The 22,035-nt window shown below is 36.4% G+C and overlaps 1 protein-coding gene across 2 annotated transcripts in view; it reads left to right on the top strand.

Annotated features, from left to right (window-relative positions):
• Nucleotides 1-5,204: 5,204 nt before the first annotated feature.
• The window catches only part of VCL (vinculin), a 120,172-nt gene continuing 103,341 nt past the window's right edge, over nt 5,205-22,035 (top strand). Inside the window, exon 1 of one of the 2 annotated variants that reach the window (XM_053692152.1) lies at nt 5,205-5,742. In XM_053692152.1, the coding sequence (XP_053548127.1) occupies nt 5,575-5,742 (168 nt within the window). In that variant the 5' untranslated portion in view covers nt 5,205-5,574. The remainder of the gene's footprint in view (nt 5,743-22,035) is intronic. The other variant, XM_053692153.1, reaches the window with a different exon arrangement.

The raw sequence follows: 22,035 nt of genomic DNA, 5'->3' as shown, positions 1-22,035 counted from the left end.
CCTGCAATGTTACTGGTAAGAACGGATTATGAGATAGATGGTGCAATGTATATGTTGTATTTAGTTTATGAGAAGTGTTTATGGTATCAGGAGGTCTAATATTTTGTGTTATTCTTTATATAGGTATTAAGATGGCACAGGGTTGGGCCATACAAGGGGCAGGGCATACAGGTGATGGGAATAAGGGAACTGGGCTAAAGGGCCCCATAAATGTATCTTGCCCAGGGCCCCGCAAATGCTAAGGTTGGCCCTGCCTCCTACACATAATAATCAATGTAAACTAATGACAATAGTTCAAGTTGAAATATTGATGAATATATAAATATTAATATTAAATTAACACAATTAAAAGGGCAGTAAAGTTAAAATATAAAGGGACATAATACTCATATGCTAAATCACTTGAAACTGATGCAGTATAACTGTAAAAAGCTGACAGGAAAATATCACCTGAGCATCCCTATGTAAAAAAGGAAGATATTTTACCTCACAATTTCCTCAGCTCAGCAGAGTAAGTTCTGTGTAAAAAGTTATACTCAGCTGCTGCCCAGCTGCAGAAAGAAAAAAAGATTGAAGAAATGAACTGCAGCCAAACAGCATCAACAGCACTGAAGTCATTAACTCTTTTACTATGATCTTATGAGATTTCACTCAACTTTAATGAGATTTCATAGTAAACTTCCTTAAACTGAATAAAGAAATAACATGAGTGTGCACGAGGCTCACTCCCTTGCCTGTCCCGGGACAGACATACTGATTTGCTGCTTAAAGTAATTTACAATGGGGTGTGAATACTTAGGACATTTTGAGGTAAAAATATCTTTCTTTTTTTACATAGAGATGTTCAGGTGATATTTTCTAGTCAGCTTTTTACAGCTATGCTGCATCACTTTCAAGTGCTTCAACATTTGGGTATCATGGCCCTTTAAACTTTTATGATTCTGATAGAGAATGCAATTTTAAACAACTTTCCAATTTACTTACATAATCAATGGCTTTCACTATGAAACCCCATCAGATAATGTGCAGAATGATTTCTGAATTTATTTAAAGCCAATTTTGGCCTGTTTGTTGTTCACATTTAAGTTGCATTTAAGTTGTTTAACATGTTTAGTTAATTGTTTAATAACTAAACTAATTTCCTGTGTTAATAAAAAATATAGCTGTAATCAGATGTTAAAAAAGAATTAAACTTGTCTACAACTAAAGTTTGATAACTAGCATGCTCAATTTTGATTGCAATAAAGTGTATGGAAGTTTTGAGAATTTAATTATAAAATTATACAACAATATTCCTTACACGTGATATTATTAAACACATAAGGCAAACTGCCCTAGCAAACTCTAAATTAGACATGTGCGTTTCGTTTCGTTCCGAATCGATATTCGGACCAATTTGCCAAATTCGGAGATTCGAATCGATTCTAATTTCCGAATTACCCTTCCAACAAACTAAACTAATCTGAATGCATTTATAAAAAATAAATTCAAATTAATTTGGATTTATTCGTTACATTCGAATGGCCATGGACTAATCAGAATTCAGTATAAAAATTAAATTTATAATCAGAATTCAGTATAAAAATTAAATTTAGAGAGAAAAAGTGAGAAAGAACAGTGAAATAATTCCGTTTGTGTAACTTGGAACCATCTGAATCAACATAACACATACCGAACTTCCGAATTTACTAATCGAATACAAACGAATACATCCAAATACATCAGAATTGATTTGAATCCAAATGAAGCCTGAAACAAATACATTCGATTGTATCCGAATTCGAATCAATCCGAAACGAAATTTGAAAAAATCTGAATCGGTCGGAAACTAACGGAAACTAATTTTTCCGCTGCGCATGTCTACTGTAAATAATAAGAGTGTCGGCGTGTGATTGGTCCACTGAGTGGCTGAAGGTTTGAATAAGGGTGCATCTAATATACGCAGCATATATTCTGAAAATACAAGTTATAAAGCACATACCTTTTGAAAAATTGCTTTAGTTTAGCTTCATTGCCTTTGTCATAATTGTTTGTAACGTGATTATATAGTTGTAGAAAGTTTACAGAATGTAAGAAAAAACAGAACCCTCTTAGTTTTCTTGTGTTTTTCAACTCCAGTGCCCAGGGCACACCTACAGGCCAGATTTTCATGATATCGGAACTAGATCACAGGTAAAATAATCAGTCGATGAGTGAGAGCAGGTTAGTAACCATGGTTACTGATCAGCTTATTATTTCACCTGTACTCTAGTCCCCTAATAATATAGACACCAGTCAGTTACAGAATTTAAGATCACCATCAAATGATGTGCTCATAAACAGAAACCATTACCGTTTAGTTTTTTATTTTATTTTTTGTAGTTTTGAAAACTTTTTGAATTAAATTCTAAAAAAATAAACAAACATATTTTTGCTTAAACCCTCCCCCCCAAAAAAACACAATCTGTGTCAGAGATGAGAGAAAAATATATAAGCAACTGTATTTTAACGTGGTTGTTTTCTTGCTAGTTCCTAGGAAATAAATCGAACATAAGGTATATATTAAGTTCTGTTTTAAGATCACAGATAAATTGCAGGAAGTGGTTGATAACCGCAAAATATACAAACCTGTATTGCGAAGTAAAGATTATTACCACAAATTAAAGTGAATGTCAATTTTGATGCTAAAGTGCTCGGTTTTTAACAGTTCGATTAAAATCAGGGGCACTTTAATTCATCAAAATTTACATTTCACTCCTGTTGTGAAAAAAAACTTACCTTTTAATCTTCACAGCAACTCCAGCTTCCTCCACCCGTTGCAAGCCATTTCTGATGTCAGAAATGATGGATATGTCATCCTCCAATCACGGCTTCCCCCCCCCCCGGGGGAATCAGTGTCTGATTCAATGCCGTGATTGGAGGAAGCCGGATCCCTCATTTTAGACCCAGGAAGAGGCTTTGCGACGGGTGGAGGAAGCAGGAGCGACTGTCAAGTTTAAAAGGTAAATTCAACAGGAGTGAAATGTAAATTTTGATGAATTAAAGTGCCCCTGTTTTTAATCGAATTTTTAAAAACCGGGCACTTTAGCATCAAAATTGACATTCACTTTAAAGAATGAAAGATTCTTAAAAATGGAAACAAATGTGGCAATTTTACAATTTTCAGTGAACACAAATGCCTAAAGTAACACAAGAAGGATGATACCAAATTAAAGACATTATAGTGTAAAAATAATATGGTGTATTTTGTTGAATCATTTTATTGTTAAATAAATAAATAAATATATTTTATCTTGTGCTAAACCCATGCAAAGGGCGTTAAATACATAGTTAATGATGGTCCTCCTGATAAGTTTATGACAGAGAGATGGCTGCACAAGTTCCACAACTTTGAAAAAGTTGATTGCTGAGAAACCATGTCAGGGGACGGTTAAAGGGGCAGTCTACACCAGATTTTTTATTGTTTAAAAAAGATAGATAATCCCTTTATTACCCATTCCCCAGTTTTGCACTGCCAACATGGTTATAGAAATATACTTTTTACCTCTGTAATTACCTTGTATTTAAGCTTCTGCAGATTGCCCCCTTATTTCAGTTCTTTTGACAGACTTGCATTTTAGCCAATCAGTGTTGACTCCCAGGTAACTCCACAGGCACAAGCACAATGTTATCTATAAGGCACACGTGAACTAACACCTTCTAGTTGTGAAAACCTGTCAAAATGAATTCAGATAAGAGGCGGCCTTCAAGGGCTAAGAAATTAACATATGAACCTCCTAGGTTTAGCTTTCAACTAAGAATACCAAGAGAACAAAGCAAAATTGATGATAAAAGTAAATTGGAAAGTTGCTTAAAATTACATGCCCTATCTGAATCATGAAAGTTTATTTTTCACTAGACTGTCCCTTTAAATGTGGTTATGTGTATCTATTTCTTTGTCTTTTATTTATTAGTATATAGGCTCAGCAGGAGCATACATGTCTGAATGCATTTTGACAGGCAAGAGTTTTGCAAGAATACTTTTAACCCCTTAATGACAGCAGATATACATTGTACGTTGGCTGCTGTTTTCCATTAAATAGGTTAAATAGCATGGCTCTCGCCAACAGCACTAAGACCTAGCAATAGTCCAATGCCTCCAAGAGTAAGGCATATTGTAACAGCACATCTCGCCACTTTCAGCGAAACCTGTGCTATTACAGGGCCGAAAAACCCCTTATGGATATGTTTGGGTCATTAAATGGTTAATTAGGTTATATATTGTGCACATTCTACTGACCTCTAGAGCATTGTACTCCATACATGTACATGCTTCCTACATAGGTATGCTCTTCAACAAATAATACCATGAGAACAATGTACATTTGATAATAGACATAAAATGGAAACATTTTAAAAATTGTATGTTTTATCTGAATCATGAAAGAAACATTTCGAGTTAAATGTCCCTGTAGCATTTGTAGCTCATTAAATAAGATAAATAAAGCACACTTGTGTAGCCTTTGGGTTTGTAATTGGACTGCAAAACTTTACAAATATCAGTGACAAAACAAGTTTCACATGATTTTAAAGCACATTTGTGTTCAAATCATATACTATGTAGTGCTTAATTGCTGATATATACAGTACACATATTCAAAATCCATCTAATGCTCTGTTAGGCCTCTGGATCCGCTGGTCTTATCTATGGAAGATGCAGGAACATAAAACTTTGCATCCCACTTTTAGGGTGAAACAATTATAACAAACAAAAAAAGTGGGTCCCAATACGGGAATTATCCTCATTTTATTTTTTTGTTGCAGATCTCAATCATCTCGGCCACAGGTGCTTCCTGTCACTCTGTCCTCCCTGTCACTCTGTCCTCCTCCCTTTCCCTAGTCACATTGTATCACTGCAACTTGCTACTCTGTATTCCAGCTGTCACCTACATCGCTGAAGCTGTGCTCACTTCTATCCAAACTCACATCACTACCTGGCAGCTACACATCCCCATTACTATGAACATTCCTCTGCCCTGCTCTCCAGCAGTGACATCACGACCCCAGGAATCCCTCTCTTCCAGGCTTCTCCTTATAAGGAGATCCCAGTGGGTGACGTCACTGGGCCCGGATCAGGACAGCCTGACAGGCATCATGAACAACCTATGGTTAGCAGAAAAGGGCGGGATTTCATGGGTTGGGTGGCTTGGGTGCAGGCGTAGGCGTGGCAAGGTGATGTCATCAAGCGGCCAGGGACAGGCAGGAGTTGGGAGTGTTGGGTGGAAGTGTCCGGAGGTTGGTGATAGCTGGGCAGAGTGAGGGGACACCGGGGAAGGCTGGACCAAGGGCAGCTTACGGTGCAGAAAAAAAAAACATTTCCGGAGAGGAGAGGTGAACCCCCAAAAAGTGCATCACTCTCCTAAAGCCCTGAGCTCCCTCTGCAAGCAGTGTCAGGAAAGCAATCCAACAGAATCTGTACCCCAAAGAGCAGAGCGTTGTGCTGAGCTTGCTCACATAGGGTGTGTGCCCCCTTTTAGTGGGGCTTAGTAGTGCAACCTACCCCTCTTTTGGGGTTATTTTTTTTAACCCTTGTGGATATACCTCACCAGCACCACCATGCCTGTGTTCCACACCAAAACCATCGAGAGCATCTTGGAGCCAGTGGCCCAGCAGATCTCCCACCTGGTCATCATGCATGAAGAAGGGGAGGTGGATGGCAAGGCCATACCTGAGCTCACAGCCCCTGTGGCTGCAGTGCAGGCAGCTGTCAGCAACCTTGTGAGGGTAAGTGAAAGGGTTAATGCAGGCATCTTTGTAACAGTCCTCTCTGGTAGGAAAGGGGTTAATGGTTACATAGTTGCACGTTTTCACTGCAAAAGAGTGCATTGTAAAACTGCATTAGGAATATTTGCATCTCTTATAGCCAATGGGTTTATATGCACATTGCAGTTGTAGCCCCTGTGGCAACAAGGGGTTAATTGTGGACACTGTAGTGGCAGTCCTTTGGCAGCTAAGCAGTTAATGGGGCATTGAATTGGGCGCATGACAAAAAATCTATTAAAAGTGAGTCTGTTTTGGGATCCACAGATGTTTTGAAAACATGTTTTATCAGAGTATATTTTTGCTTGTATTCTGTTATCAGTGTGCAATATATATATCCTGTAGGCAGCAATAAACATCCACAAGTCGGATATTGTGTGTCTTACCCATTCATCACACACTGTCAGGTCCCCATGCTGCTGTCATTCATTTGCATTAGGGTCTTGTTGCATAGGGGACATTCCTGCTCAGCACTGTCACATTGCAGTGCACAGATATATTCTGCACTGCCTGTCTGGAATGACATTTTTCTGCTATTTACGTGACAGCTGAAAACGTCCTTCTTTAAGACCCCCCACACTTCACAACAATGTTTAAGAACTTTATGCATTTCTGAGAAATAATTGCATAAACACTAGATTCTTGTACTCTGGTCGCACTTCTGTATTTTAGTGTCTGATGACAACCGCCTACACGATGAGTAGACTGAATGAGTAACATTTTCTTTCTATTGATAGTGGTTTGCTTGTGGCATTTTGGTTTAAGTGAAGTCATTCCCCTAAATTGCTTCCTTAGTGCCAATAAAATACAGTAAAAGTACTAGAGACATATCATATGTACACTTTATCCATATATAGGGTTAACCCTTTGATTTCAAGGGATATGAAATTCAAATTTTCCTTTCATGATTCAGATCGAGCAGCAACTTTCTAATTTAACTCCTATTATCATTTTTTTCTTCATTCTCTTGGTATCTTTATTTGAAAAGCAAGAATGTAAGCTTACGAGCCGGTCCATTATAGGGTTCAACACCTGGGTAGCGCTTGCTTATTGGTGGCTACATTTAGCCACAATCAGCAAGCACTTACCCATGTGCTGAACAAAAAATGGTCTGGCTCCTAAACTTAGATTCCTGCTTTTCTTAAAGGGACAGTCTAGGCCAAAATAAACTTTCATGATTCAGATAGAGCATGTAATTTTAAACAATTTTCCAATTTACTTTTATCACCAATTTTGCTTTGTTCTCTTGGTATTCTTAGTTGAAAGCTTAACCTAGGAGGTTCATATGCTAATTTCTTAGACCTTGAAGCCCACCTCTTTCAGATTGCATTTTAACAGTTTTTCACCACTAGAGGGTGTTAGTTCACATATTTCATATAGATAACACTGTGCTCGTGCACGTGAAGTAATCTGGGAGCTGGCACTGATTGGCTAGACCGCAAGTCTGTCAAAAGAACTGAAATAAAGGTGTAGACTGTCCCTTTAAATAAAGATACCAAGAGAATGAAGAAACATTGATAATAGGAGTAAATTAGAAAGTTGCTTAAAATTGCATGCTCTATCTGAATCCTGAAAAAAATGGGTTTCATATCCCTTTTAAAGGGATAAAAAGGTCAAAACTGAATCTGTAGATGGGTGCTTTTTGATTTTAAATAGAAGCATTTTTACTATATACTTCTATGAGCAAAAATGTTTTTAGTAAAAGTTATTACTTTTTTCCCCCAGAGGCCTACATACATATGCTGTAAGGGCCTGTGCACCAATATTCAAACACTACACCGTCTCCGAGAATCAGCAGTGGTTTGTATGACGCAAATGAAAGCACAGGCCCGCACAGGATATGTACATATGCCACTATACAACAGTAATAACTTTTACTAGAAGCATTTTTGCTAATTAAGGTATATTGCAAAATTCTTCTATTTAGAACTGATGTTTCTATCCCTTTAAACGGATGTGAAGAGGAAGTGGTCTAATCTTATAACCAAAGAAGAAGGTATTTTGTCAGGATACATAAAATTGGAGTTTATGGGATACTCAGTGAGTCATTCTCTTTGTGTCTTGAACAGGTGCAGTATAACTGAAGTCAAGCAGCAATTAATGTTTGTTTCTGCAGATGAGCTATTTATTTCTCTTTTGCCTTCATGAGGGCGGTCAGGTGTGAAGAAGAGAAATAGTTTATTTCCTTCCTTTCATCATCTAACTCAAAGTGCCCAGCAGCAGCTGCAATAGAGATCTGTGTGACTGTGTGGATTCCATGTGTCAGGGAATATATCTGGTCTCCTGGGCAGTTTATCTGGAGAAGGAAAGGAAATGTTGGCTTATTAAAATGCCATCTAATTCACAACCGTATAATGTCTCAAGAGGACGTTAAAGGGACACTATACCCAATCATTTTCTTTCATGATTAAGGTAGAGAATATAATTTTAAACAACATTCCAATTTACTTCTATTACCTAATTTGCTTTATTCTTTAGATATACTTAAATGAAGAAATAGCAATGCACACAGTGAACCAATCACAGGAGGCATGTATGTGCAGCTACCAATCAGCAGCTACTAAGCATATCTAGATATGCTTTTCAGCAAAGAATTTCAAGAGAATGAAGCAAAATAGATAATAGAAGTAAATTAGAAAGTTGTTTATAATTGTATGCTCTTTCTAAATCATGAAAGAAAAAAATGTGGGTTTCATGTCCCTTTAACTAAATTTCAACAGTACAGGTGCTTGTGAACTAAATGGCTCATGATTACATAGGGTTTTATAGGATAGATCTTCATGCAGGACATCCAATGTGGCCCAAACCATTTAGCAAATACAACCGGTACTTTATTCTATGATAACCCACCTTGACTTTGATATGGTTCAGTTAAAGGGACATGAAACCCAAAATGTTTCTTTCATGATACAGACAGAGCTTGCAATTTTAAACAACTTTCCATTTTACTTTTATTATTTAATTTGTTTCCTTCTCTTGATATCCTTTGCTGAAAGGTTTATCTAGGAAAGCTCAGGAGCAGCAAAGAACCTGGGTTCTTGCTGCTGATTGTTGGCTGCATATATATACCGATTGTCATTGGCTCCACCTACGTGTTCAATCAGCAACCAGTAATGCATTGTTGTGGCTCATTCAACAAAGCATACCAAGAGAACAAATAAAATTTGATATAGGGGTAAAAAAGAAAGCTGCTTAAAATTGCTGCTCTATTTGAATCATGAAAGAAAAAAATTGGGTTTCATATCCCTTTAACTCCCAGTAGTGCATTGTCACTCCTTCAATAAAAGATACCAAGAGAATGTAGCAAATTTGATAATAGAAGTAAATTGGAAAGTTGTTTAAAATTCTATGTTCTATTTGAATCATGAAAGAAGCATTTTGGGTTCCATGTCCCCTTTAACATATCTGGTGATTGGAGAGCCATGTGACTGCTGATTGGTTTACTGGCTGTTTCATGCTCAGGACCAGCTGTTCTCTGTGGCTCCCAAGCAGATTTTTTTTTGGTGTTAAACACATAGAGTTCTACGATAAGCAGTGCATCCATTACTTGCTGTGATGAATCAGCTGATTGTGTGCAGTGCCTGGTTGTTTCTGAATCATGGGACTCCAGTCCAGACCCAACATTTTTCTTTCATGGTTCAGATAGCACATACAATTGTACTTCTATTATCAAATTTGCTTTATCCTTTGTTGAAGGAGCATCAATGTACTACTGGGAGCTAGTGGAACAAATCTGGTGAGCCAATGATGAGGCATTTATGTGCAGCCACCAATTAGCAATCAAACTCCCAGTTGTGCATTGTGGATCCTGAGCCTACCTAGGTATAGTTTTCAACAAAAGCATAGCAAGAGAACAAAACTAATTAGATAATAGAAGTCGATTGGAATGTTGTTTAAAATCGTATGTTCTATCTGACTCATGAAAGAAAACGTTGGGGTTTTGTGTCCCTTTAACTAATACAAAAGTAGCACAATAAAATAAAATGCAAAGCAGAAATGCACTAGTGGGAGCTAGATAATTACATCTTGTGATCCAATGACAAGAGACAAATATCTGTAGCCACCATTCACCTGCTAGGTCCCAGTAGTGTAGGAAATGTATATATTCTTGTTCAACAAAGAATAATGACAACACAGTAAATTTGAAAATGGAAGCAAAACAAAATATCTTAAAATAACACGCTCTATCTGAATCATACAAGTTTAATTTTAACTTTCCTATCCTTTCAAGTTCCCTAAAAAAACAAAAAAATCATAATGTGGGAACTACAAATTAAAAAAAAGAAGTGTGATTGGGTTTTCTGTGGGCGTTTCATCTCTTTAGAGCACCATTTTCCTAGCTCAGCAGGGATGGACCTCAGAATAGATTGTACACAAATATTTCTGGAATGAGCGTCCCTTGATGTAAACTTAGCATATGTCAGGGGCAAAAGGTCCATACAGAAAATAGTGATCCTGTGTCTGTGCATTTTTTCGAAATAGAAACATAGATTCTGAAGGCAGATGAAAACCATAGGCCAAACAAGTCTGCCCAAAATATCAGAAAAGTGTAAACTTACCGAGTTTGTAGGACAGCTTTATGCTTTTCCCAGGCATTTTTGAAGTTCGCCACAGTGTTTGTCATTATCACCTCTCGTAGAAGTTTATTCCATTATTCAAACACCCTTTCTGTTAAGAAGTGCTTCTACAAACTGCTCATGACCCTACTACCCTTTAGCTTAAATTGATGGTAAAATTTCCCCTTTATAAAAACAGATCCGGAATGTTAGTGATATTTTAGTTGGAGTTTAATTAATCAGTTGTAATGAAGATGTGCTATAACTTACTTTTTATTATAGCGATGAAATTCAAATACCCAGTGCTCTGACCGCCCACTTCAAAAGTAAGTTTGAACTGTTTTCCAATAAAAAAAAAAAAAAAAGGGCCTAAAGGCAAGAGTGCTGATTGGACAACAGTTCAGATCTTTCAGGGCTATATTGAAAAGTAAGTTATAGTGCATCTTCGTTACAACTGATGAATTAAACTCCATCTAAAATATCACTAACATTCCGGATCTGTTTTCATAAAGTGGAGAGTTTACCATCATTTTAAGATCATGACCCCTTGTTCTTGATTTTTTTATTTTTATGAAAAATACTCACAGCCTCAGCTTAGTAAGCCCCTTAATATACTTATCACCTCTTGCTCTTCTTTTCTCTAAGCTATACATATAGTATAGTATAGTATAGTATACAATAGTAAATAAAAAAAATAAAAAATCCAAGTATGTTTTAAAAAGTATTGTACAGCAGACTCCACAAACTGAGGCCCTCAGTAAATGTTACACAATTAATTAGCTATTCAATTTGATTTTAGATCTCATTAGATCTGCATAGCTTGTTGCTGGCACAAATGGTCCAGCCGTTGTATCACAACCCGCACTTGCTGAAATGCTTCGCTAACTAAATTCTCATTGGTTAATACTACATTTTTGGATACATCTGCAGTTGATCTGATGCAAGTAACTTGCAAGGGAAGTAGTGTTGCGTGATTAAGATATATATGTGTTTAACCCCCGCAAAAGGGTTAAACGAGTAGGGAAATTTCTGTTTGGGAGCCACAAGAACTGCAGTCCCTAAGCTTAAAGGGTCAGTCAAAATTAAACTTTAATGATTCAGCTAGAGCATGTGAGTTTAAACAACTCTACAATTTACATATATTCTCAAATTTGCTTCGTCCATTTTGTATCCTTTGCTGAAAAGCATATCTAGGTATGCTCAGTAACAGCAATGCAATATTGAGAGCTAAATGATGATTAGTGGTGACACAAATATGCCACTTTTCATTTGCTCACTATATACGTTATGCTAGCTCCCAGTAGTGCAGTGATAGCGAAACTTGGCACTCCAGATGTTTCAGAACTACATCTCACATGATGCTTAACTGGACTTCAAAGTGCCTAAGCATCATGGGAAATAGTTCTGAAACAACTGGAGTGCTAAGGTTCGTCATCACTGCAGAGAATATTAAGCATATTTGATAATAGAAGTAAATTAGAAAGTTGTATAAAATTGTATGCTCTGTCTGAATCATGAAAGAAACATTTTGGGTTTCATGTCCCTTTTTAACTACAGTGTCCCTTTAACCCCTTGAGTGCTAACGACGGCTCTGAGCACTCTCCCACATTGAGGGAGATCTGGGGGCTCCCACCCGCTCCTTCCCGTTTTGCGTGGTGATGTCACGCCAATGACGTGATGACGTCACTGCGCAACTTTATTAACAAACTAACAATACAAAGTATAGGGAAAGGGGGCATGCTGCTTAGACGCCTGTATCTCAGGCATCTAAGCAGCTACAGACCCCCAAGACCCACCATTGGAAAGGTAATCGTCTAACCTTGATGATGTAAGTCTTGGGGATCTGGAAAAAAAATTTAAATAAAAAAAACCTTCAATCACCTTAGCACCCAGGTGGGAAAGTGCTTAGCACTCAAAGGGTTAAGACAGAAGTTGTCCGTTACAGTTTTGTGAGCTTTTAGGAAGTTGCCTAATTGGTGATATGTAATTGTATACTACAGAGATTTGCATGCGGCTGTTTGTGTGCAGTTCATGGCTGTTGCTTTCGGTACTGGACCTGTTCTATTCCTCTCACCCTCACTGTGTGTGTTAGGTTTGTATGTACAGTTGCACTCAGGAACCACAGTCTGTTTCATGTACGGTCACAGGAGAGTGCTCTTGCAGGGGTCACACGCACAGCAACAAACATTTATATTTGTTTATTGATGAAATAGTCTTACAAATTATAGCATTTTGTATTATAACGTCCATTTAAAGGGATAGTAAAGTGCAAACAGAAAATGCTTTAATATGTTTTCTATTGCACTATTACTTGCATATAACAAGGGGTTAACAAATAGTTAAGTCAGCTCTAAAGCAGCAATACAAACCTGGAAGCTAGATGAACATATCTGGTGAGCCAGTGACAAGAGGAATATGTGCATAGCCACAAATATGCAGCTAGCTCCCAGTAGTGCATTGCAGCTTCTGAGCTACCTAGGTATGCTTTTCAGCAAAGGGTACCAAGACTATCAAGTAAATTTGATAACCGTAGTAAAGTGAAAAGTCTTTTAAAATTGCATGTTCTATCTGAGTCGTGAAGATTTGCAATGCAGAGTAAAATGCCAATTTTGGGTGCCAAGTGTCTGCCCTGGTGCTCACTGGTAGGTGCAAATTTGGCATTTAAAAAACAAAAACAACAAAACAATGCAGCAGATGGTGTACGATAGAATACTGAGGCTGTACTTTTAACTATTTTATGAATGAGTCCTTATGAACCTACCTAGATTTACTCTTCAAAAAAGGATATCAAGAGAATGAACCAATTTGATAATAAAAGTAAAATGGAAAGTGGTTTCAAATTGTATGTTCTATCTGAATGACAAAAGTTTAATTGTGACTTTACTGTCCTTTTAACTCCTTGTCAATAAAGAACATGTTGTAGTCTGTCCCTGCCTGAAGAGGTTAACTATCCACAATCGTCGCTCTGCCCTGTGTAGCAGCGGGGTGCAGCTATTTAGCTCAGATGAGGTTCCCTTCCATTCTGGCTCTGGTCATCTTCTAAAAGTGGCCTCGGAGGGCAGCCCTAGACTGTCTGGAGACGAGGCAGCTGTTGGGCAGGTGTCATTTTGCTGTTAACCATTAACTTGCTGTTGCATTCAGACTTGTGATTTAAGAGTCCTGACTTACAGAAATAGTAAAATCATACATAAATTAACTGTGATTTAATTATATCCTTACATGTTATTCTGTTGAAATAGATTAGACACTAATACTAATGCTTCTAATGTTAACACATAGTTAATAAAATGCTGGTGCTGCAGTGCACTGCTGTTGCTGACAGGGAAACTGTCACAGAGCTAAGTAGGAACCAAATACACATAACCAACAGTCATCTGCTGTGTCCTGCTTAGGACTAACTCGGTAGTACACCTGCTGCATGAGTTTAACCATGTCTTTAACTTACTTAAAGGGACATTCCAGCCAAAAATTTACTTTACATGGATTCATTGTAGTCTTAAATAGAATCATTTTTGTAATATACATGCATTAGCAAAAATGCTTCTAATAAAAGCTATAGCTGTTTCAAATGTGTATTTAAGTATGCACCGTGCACCAGCATTTTAAACACAGCACTTGCTCAGAGAGCCTAAGGTGTTTTTAACATCTGGTAATGACTCAATTTGTTAATTGCTGACATGATACAAACCCCACTGATTATCCAAACAACTGCAGTATTTAAATTGCCAGTGCTGTGAGACTATCTATTTATACTTCACGTGCACATGCAGAGAAAAATGTTAACACTAAAACAGTGATAACTTTTACTAGAAGCATTTTTGCTAATACATGTATATTGCAAATTTGTTTCTATTCAAAGATGTAATAAATCTATGTGCATTTAAATTTTGACCGGAATGTCCCTTTAAAGGGACAGTAAAGTCAAAATTAAACTTTCATGATTCAGAAAGAGCATGCAGTTTAAACAACTTTCTAATTTACTCCTATTATCTACTTTGCTTTTTTCACTTGGTATCCTTTACTGAAAAGCATATCTAGGTAGGCTCAGGAGCAGCAATGCATATTTTTATACTTTTATGTAAATTGGAAAGTTGTTTAAAATTGTATGCGCTGTCTGAATGTGCTGTCATGTTCCTTTTAAGTGGGTTAAAAAAAAGCCAAGAAACATGCGTGTAAAAAAACTATTACATTTGTAAGGTATTATTATTATTATTATCATTATTACTTTTTAATAAAATCACTTTATTTTTTGACATAATCCGGGCAGTTTATTGCTTTTCGTGTAATATTTTACATCCTGCTTCACAATTTAAAATGGTTAGCTAGTTTGTACATGTAAGTTGAAAATGCTACTAAAAACAAGAAGCAGCTGACTTTTCAGAGGAAATGCTAGCTCTAAAAACGATATTTGTAGAGTAACATTCCAAAAATAAAAACATAGTTCTTAATTTTTATTTCCCTTTCTTCTTATAATATCAATGTATCTTTTTAAAATGCTCATAAATCATTGACCCATATCTTCTCTGGCAGCCAAATGGTTAATTTTCCTGACACAAATAATACAAAGGCCTGATTTTTATCTTTACTCTGTATGTAAAGTAACATATCAAACTCCTATTAAGGGAGGGGGCGGAAACATGAGTCTCACCTCTCCCAGCAGACACATACATTGCACATCAGTCATATACACCTGAGTAGTTATGAGCAAAATAGCACCATTTTTGCTTCTGTTTGCTTTAAACATAGATTTCTAATTGACACCTTAAGCTCCTAGTAATAGTTACTGCTGTTTTAGTGTTAGCATTTGTCTCTGCACGTGAAGCATACCTATTTATTCTCAGTGCATCAGCATTTTAAATAATGCAGCTGCTCAGATAGCCAGTGGGGCTTGTATTATGTCAGCAATGATGTAATTTGAGTTTTTACCAGATGATACAAGCATTGGCTGAGTAAGTGCTGTATTTAAAATTCTGGTGCACGGAGCATACTTAAGTATACTCTTGAAACAGCTATAACTTTTATTAAAAGCATTTTGGTTAATACATGTATATTGCAAAAATGCTTCTATTTAAACTGAAATGCATCTGTGTGTGCTCCAATTTTGGATTGAGTGTCCCTTTAAGTATATTGCTAGACAAATGTAAAATAAAACTTAGGATTTAGGCAGTAAAAGAAGGGGGCATTAAAGTATTCTCTTTATTCTATGCACATGGTATGTATAAGCAGTTAAACAATGCATTGCAGACAATCTTTATACAGAATAACTGTTTTTAAAACTGTCATTTTGTTTGCAAATGTTGCCTTGTTTTGCAGACCAGGGTATTAAAATGTTCATTTTCAATTGCCCTCTCTAAGTATTGGCATTTTGTGTATACAGACAGAGAGATAAGATAGATACCTTTTTTGTATATGTAGAAAGAAAAGGAGTTCTGCTCTCCCTGCAAGCTCAGCCAGTTTGAATGGATTGTGTTTCTAGTAACCAAAAACATATTTAACATATACAAATAAACATAAAGGAACAACTTCCCATTCATTTTATAGTACCCTTTACATTTTGAATACCATGCCCCTTTTAAAGAACCATCTTCACTTTTGTAGCAGCCAGCAAAGATTTTCATATATAGATGTAAGTATAGAAATCCAGAGTCATCTGTGGTTTGTCAAGCCCTGGGTTTCAGTAACTTTATTAGAAGGCTACTCCTTTATGAATGTATAGTCTACTTTAAACAAACTTTTGTATATTTAATTGTCATCTTAAAGACAAACTGCAGCTGGTCGTATATGTAATTTACTTTTCATTGGTTTGTGTGGTATTTTGCAGTGAGGGTGTGACCCTAGCGATACAAATCTGATGATAGTATCCTGGATGCATGCCAGGCGCACTGGTAAACACAGCTGTGCCAATCCATGAGAGAAGTGACCCAGCTGGGACTCGCTAGTTGTCCTCTTGATGACACTTAAGTCCCTCCTATCACCAGCAGACGCTAATGGTGGAGGAAAATGATTTTAGTTGGTTTGCAGAGATCTCACTTGTAATTCTGCACCATTTTTTTTTGTGCTGCCTGCAAAAAATAAACATACAAATTGGAGATTTGAGAGATTTTAAGTACATAAAGAATTTTAATAGAAAAAGCTTTCCTTATCTCATATTTCCTTTTTATCCAGTCCTTTCAGATGGCAATCACATCAGCAAATGCTGCTTTCCGCTTCTAATCGCTTTACAGGAAGAACAAATCAAATCTCGTGTGACAGCAAAAGCTGGTCCTTGCAATCCGAGTTTATTTCTCATTAAAAATGTACCTACATAAAACCAGTGCAATAGCAATTTGATATTTTATTTAAAAGTTACAAAGCACATTATTATTATTATATATTTTATTTTTTTTAGGGGGTAAAAAAAGTCATGTTAACCTGGATTTTCCAGTTCTCAGAACTGGAAATGCACACTGCAGCCTTCTCAAAGCTAACTCGGTTAACAAATGTAGAGCAATGCACTTTGTACTAATACAGGGATTTTGTCGAGTTTTGACTTCTGCAGAAGCAAGCCTGGGTTTGTATTTTGAAAAACAACTGCAGAAAACAAGATGTCAATTAAAGGGACATAATACTCCTATGCTAAATCACTTGAAACTGATGCAGTATAACTGTAAAAAGCTGACAGGAAAATATCACCTGAGCATCTCTATGTAAAAAAGGAAGATATTTTACCTCACAATCTCCTCAGCTCAGCAGAGTAAGTTCTGTGTAAAAAGTTATACTCAGCTGCTCCCAGCTGCAGGTAAAAAAAAATAAAAAATGAAGAAATGAACAGCAGCCAGAGCCAATCAGCATCAGCAGTGCTGAGGTCATGAACTCTTACTGTGATCTCATGAGATTTGACTTAACTCTCATGAGATTTCATAGTAAGCTTCCTTTACCTGATTGGTGAAATAATATGAGAGTGCACGATGCTAGTCCCTTCAGATGTCCCAGGACAGACACACTAAAATGCTGCTTAGAAATCCTTTACAATGGGAGGTGGCTACTGAGGAACTTTTGAGGTAAAATATCTTACTTTTTTACATAGAGATGTTCAGGTGATATTTTCTAGTCAGCTTTTTACAGCTATGCTGCATCACTTTCAAGTGTTTAAACATTTGGGTATTATGGCCCTTTAAGTAGCGGTTCTAGAACTTAAAGGGACATGAAACCCCAAAAAATCTTTCATGATTTAGGTAGAGCATACAATTTTATACAACTTTCCAGTTAACTTCTATTATTAAATTTCCTTCATTCTCTTGGTATCATTTGTTGAAGGAGCAACAATGCACTACTGGTTTCTGACTGCTCACATGGGTGAGCCAATGACAATCAGTATATATATGCAGCCACCAATCAGCAGCTAGAACCTAGGTTCTTTGCTGCTCCTGGGCAAATTAAATAGAAGTAAATTGGAAAGTTGTTTAAAATTGTATTCTCTATCTCACTGGTTTTCAAACCTGTCTTTTAGGCCTCCCTAACAGGCCACATTGAGTATATCTAAACTGGATCACAGGTGAAATAATCAGCTAATTTAGTAAATATAGTTATTTTACCTGCTCCCACCCAAGGTAATCTTGGTAAGACTTGGCTGATATGTTATTCTATAGTAAGACAACAGAAATGTCTTGTAATTACAAGGTGTTTGTATCCCTTTTAGTTCTGTGAGACGTATATTCTATGTAGTTTGGGCAATAAGCTGTTTGTCTATCAATATACAGAGTTCATTCTTATATATTTCACCAGCCGCCTGTCGCCAGTGTATCTATAATCGATGTTAGAGCATCATTTTATTTAAAGTGATGGTAAACTCAGAACGATTGCTCAATCAAATCAGAATTTCAAATAAAAAAAAAAAATATTAGTTTCATTCATCAAACACTTACTTTTGCATTCTAACGTTTTTTTTTCTTTTCTAACTGCTACTATTCTAATGATTTCTCAGGCAGCCCCTGACATTTACTTTTTTTTGGGGGGGGGGGGCTTGTTTTCCTTCAGCCAATCAAATATCTGGCATTTTGGCATGTTTCTTGAAAAATAAGAAAGAAGAATATATTTTTTTTTTTCTTCAAGAACCATGCCAAAATACCAGATATTTCATTGGCTGAAGGAAAACCAAGCCCAAAAAAATAAAAATGTAAATGTCGGGGCTGCCGGAGCGATCATTAGAATAGTAGTAAGAAAAGAAAAGAAAAAAACGTTAGAATGCAAAAGTAAGTGTTTGATGAATTAAACTAATATTATTTTTTTTTATTTGAAATCTGATTTGATTGAGCAATCGTTCTGAGTTTAACATCACTTTAACTCTTTAAGGACACAACTTTTAGTTTGCTCAATTGTTTTGTTTTATGACGGAAAAATTCCGTCATATGTCCTTAAGAGGTTAACTTGGCTAAAATTGCTGAGAGCTCTTTTTTTTTTGTTGGAATTCATCCAGATATTGTTCTCAACATGTTCTTGATCTTATTCAAAAGTCTCCACACCCATTGATACAAATAGATTAGAAATAGATTACTCACGGAAGTTTAACAGCTTTTATATTCATTTTTATCTTCTCTTAAAGGGACAATCTACTCCAGAAGTTTAATTGTTTAAAAAGATAGATAATCCCTTTTTATTACCCATTCGCCAGTTTTGTATAACCAACTCTGTTATATTAATACACTTTTTACCTCTGTGATTATCTTGTATCTAAGCCTCTGCAGACTGCTCTCTTATTTCAGACTAGCATGTTAGTCAAACAATGCTGACTCCTAGGTAACCCCATGGTGTGTGCACAATGTTATCTATATGGCACACATGAACTAATACCCTCTAGCTGTGGAAACCTGTCAAAATTCATTCAGATAAGAGGCGGCCTTCAAGGGCTTAGAAATTGGCATATGAGCCTACCTATGTTTAGCTTTCAACAAAGAACATAGCAAATTTGATGATAAAAGTCAATTGGAAAGTTGTGTAAAATTGCATGAATCTGAAACATGAAAGTTTAATTTTGACTAAACTGTCCCTTTAAGTGGACATGAAATACAGAGATTGTAATATAAAAATGTTTGATTATAGTTAGGGACAAATTGCAATATACATTTAATATTAAGTTTCTGTAACTTAGCTCTGAAAGTTATGGGTTTTCTAATTCTCAGTGTTATAAATTCTAAGGTGAACATTGCTACATATCTGTACCTAATTGTTTTTAATCTGATAACTGTAAAACAATTAATTTTATACTAACATAATGATACTAACCTGGATTGGTTTCTTGCAAATATGGCAAGTGGCAGATCGAGTTTGGCTGTTAAAAAAAACTCCAATTGCAGCAAACAAGATGTTAATTTGTTTACACTTGTTATTCTATAGCAAGACAGCAGAAATACCTGTAATTACAATGTCCTCTTAAGACTTTTCTTTTGGGTACAATTTGGGGTAGCTGTTCTAAGGCGTTTAGAAAAGGATTTCGTGGCTCTGGAGTACTTTCACGCTTATGTGGTCATTAGCTTCTAAAAAAAACTTCTGAAGCTACAAACTAAAAACTTCCATGCCTGAATTAGTTGGGGAAAACTGTCTGTGCAATCAAGGTGGGGGTTTCATTTTACACATTTTTTGCAATAACCTTTGTGAAATTGCTTCTGCGAACAGTGCTCATGAGTTTTTGTTCTTGTACACGTAACTGTGCACGTGCCAGTAGGCTACATGCATATGCATCCTATTCTGCTACTTGCTCAGTGTGCTGGTGATTCCTATTACTCTGTTGTGTTCTGTTGTTAGGAGGTCCCTTTATAGTGAGCTTGGTTTGTATGGGGGCGCAGTCCTTTACCACAACTGCAGTGTGCTGGTGATGTCAGGTTCACATGCACAAAGACAGGCTACATGCACAACAACATCACAAAACCAGTGATACTTTTCTCAGACGCAGTTGTGCAAATGCAAGTATAATGCAGAAATGCTTTTTCCCTATAAGCTACATATATTGTCTTAAAGGCAAATACAAGTGAAAAAGAAAAGGCTTTAATATGTTGCAGGAATATAACTGTGTTTAACCCTTGCATTCAAGTCAGGTCCAGAGGAACACTGCACTGCTGGGGTCCAGCTGTACAGATCTGATGAGCAAATGACAAGTGTAGTGTAGTGCATTGCTGCTCCTGAATCCTACCTATGTATGCTTTCCAACAAAGGATACCAAGAGAACAAAGACAATGTGACAATAATCTGATTTTAAATTTGCATTTGCTATCTGAACCATGTACTTGGTGTGATATGTAATCTGTTCATGTTACTATTAGTACACACAAGACTGCTGTGGCATCACTGTTGTACAAGGGCACTAGTTAAAGGGACACTGAACCCAAATTTTTTCTTTCGTGATTTAGATAGAGCATGCAATTTTAAGCAACTTTCTAATGTACTCCTATTATCAATTTTTCTTAATTCTCTTGATATCTTTATTTGAAATGGAAGAATGTAAGTTTAGATGCCGGCCCATTTTTTGGTGAACAACCTGGGTTGTTCTTGCTGATTCGTGGATAAATTCATCCACCAATAAAAAAGTGCTATCCAGAGTTCTGAACAAAAAAAAAAAAACTTACATGCCTTCTTTTTCAAAGAAAGATGGCAAGAGAACGAATAAAAATTGATAATAGGAGTAAATTAGAAAGTTGCTTAAAATTGCATGCTCTATCTGAATCATGAAAGAATTTTTTTTTGGGTTCAATGTCCCTTTAAGCACTATACCAATCTGCCGGCAATACTGTAGTATGGTTAATGCTCAGAGCAAGCAGCAAATGTAGCTGGAAAACACATTATGTTCTTCGTCTTTCATCCATAATGAAATCCCGGATTCGCCAGACCGTGTCATGTTTGCCTACACCGGATACTGTCTGAACAAAGTGGTCACATATTGTAGTATTACAGGATGTGATCAACCTGATCCAAGTGCTTGTGGCTTATAGAAAAAATAATTTGATTATAGCTTTATATCTGCTAGAGTGTGTTTCATATGTATGAGTTAATAAAGTTTATTACAATATTCGACAATGTGAGGGGCAAATGATCCTTTTAATTGGAAACTCTCTATATATTTTGTTTATCAATAAAAATATTATAATAAACCTTTTTGTACAGAGTTATAGTGCCTTAGGGAGAGGTTATACCAAAACGCACATTTTCTGTCTTTCATGATTCAGATAAAACATACAATTTTAAATAACTTTCCAAGTTACTTCTATCAAATTTGCTTCAATTTCTTGGTATACTTTGTTGAAGGAGAAGCGGTGCACTACTATGGAGCTAGCTGACCACATAGGACGAGCCAATGACAAGATGCATGAATGTGCAGCTAGCACCCAGTTGTGTACTCTCACTTTTACGCCCCTTTTTAATATCAATTTGATATCAAATTCATATCAAAGTCCCTTTTTATATCAATTTTATATCAAATTGATATTAAAAAGGGGCGTAAAAGTTGGAGAAAGGGGCGTGTCCACCTGTCAAAATAAGTTTGACATAACCTCCATACTATTACTACTATTGCTGCTCCTGAGCCTACCTAGGTGTGCTTTTCAGCAAAGGATACCAAGAGAACAAAGCAAATTCAATAATAGTAAATTGGACAGTTGTTTAAAATTATATGTTCTGTCGGAATCATTAAAGTTTTATATTTGACTTTATTGTCCCCTTTAAGAGTAGTTAT

The sequence above is a fragment of the Bombina bombina genome, chromosome 9 (genome assembly GCF_027579735.1).
Source record: "Bombina bombina isolate aBomBom1 chromosome 9, aBomBom1.pri, whole genome shotgun sequence".
NCBI classification, from domain to species: domain Eukaryota; kingdom Metazoa; phylum Chordata; class Amphibia; order Anura; family Bombinatoridae; genus Bombina; species Bombina bombina.
The sequence above is the reverse complement of the archived record's forward strand: the minus strand, read 5'-3'. Positions and strand labels throughout refer to the sequence as shown.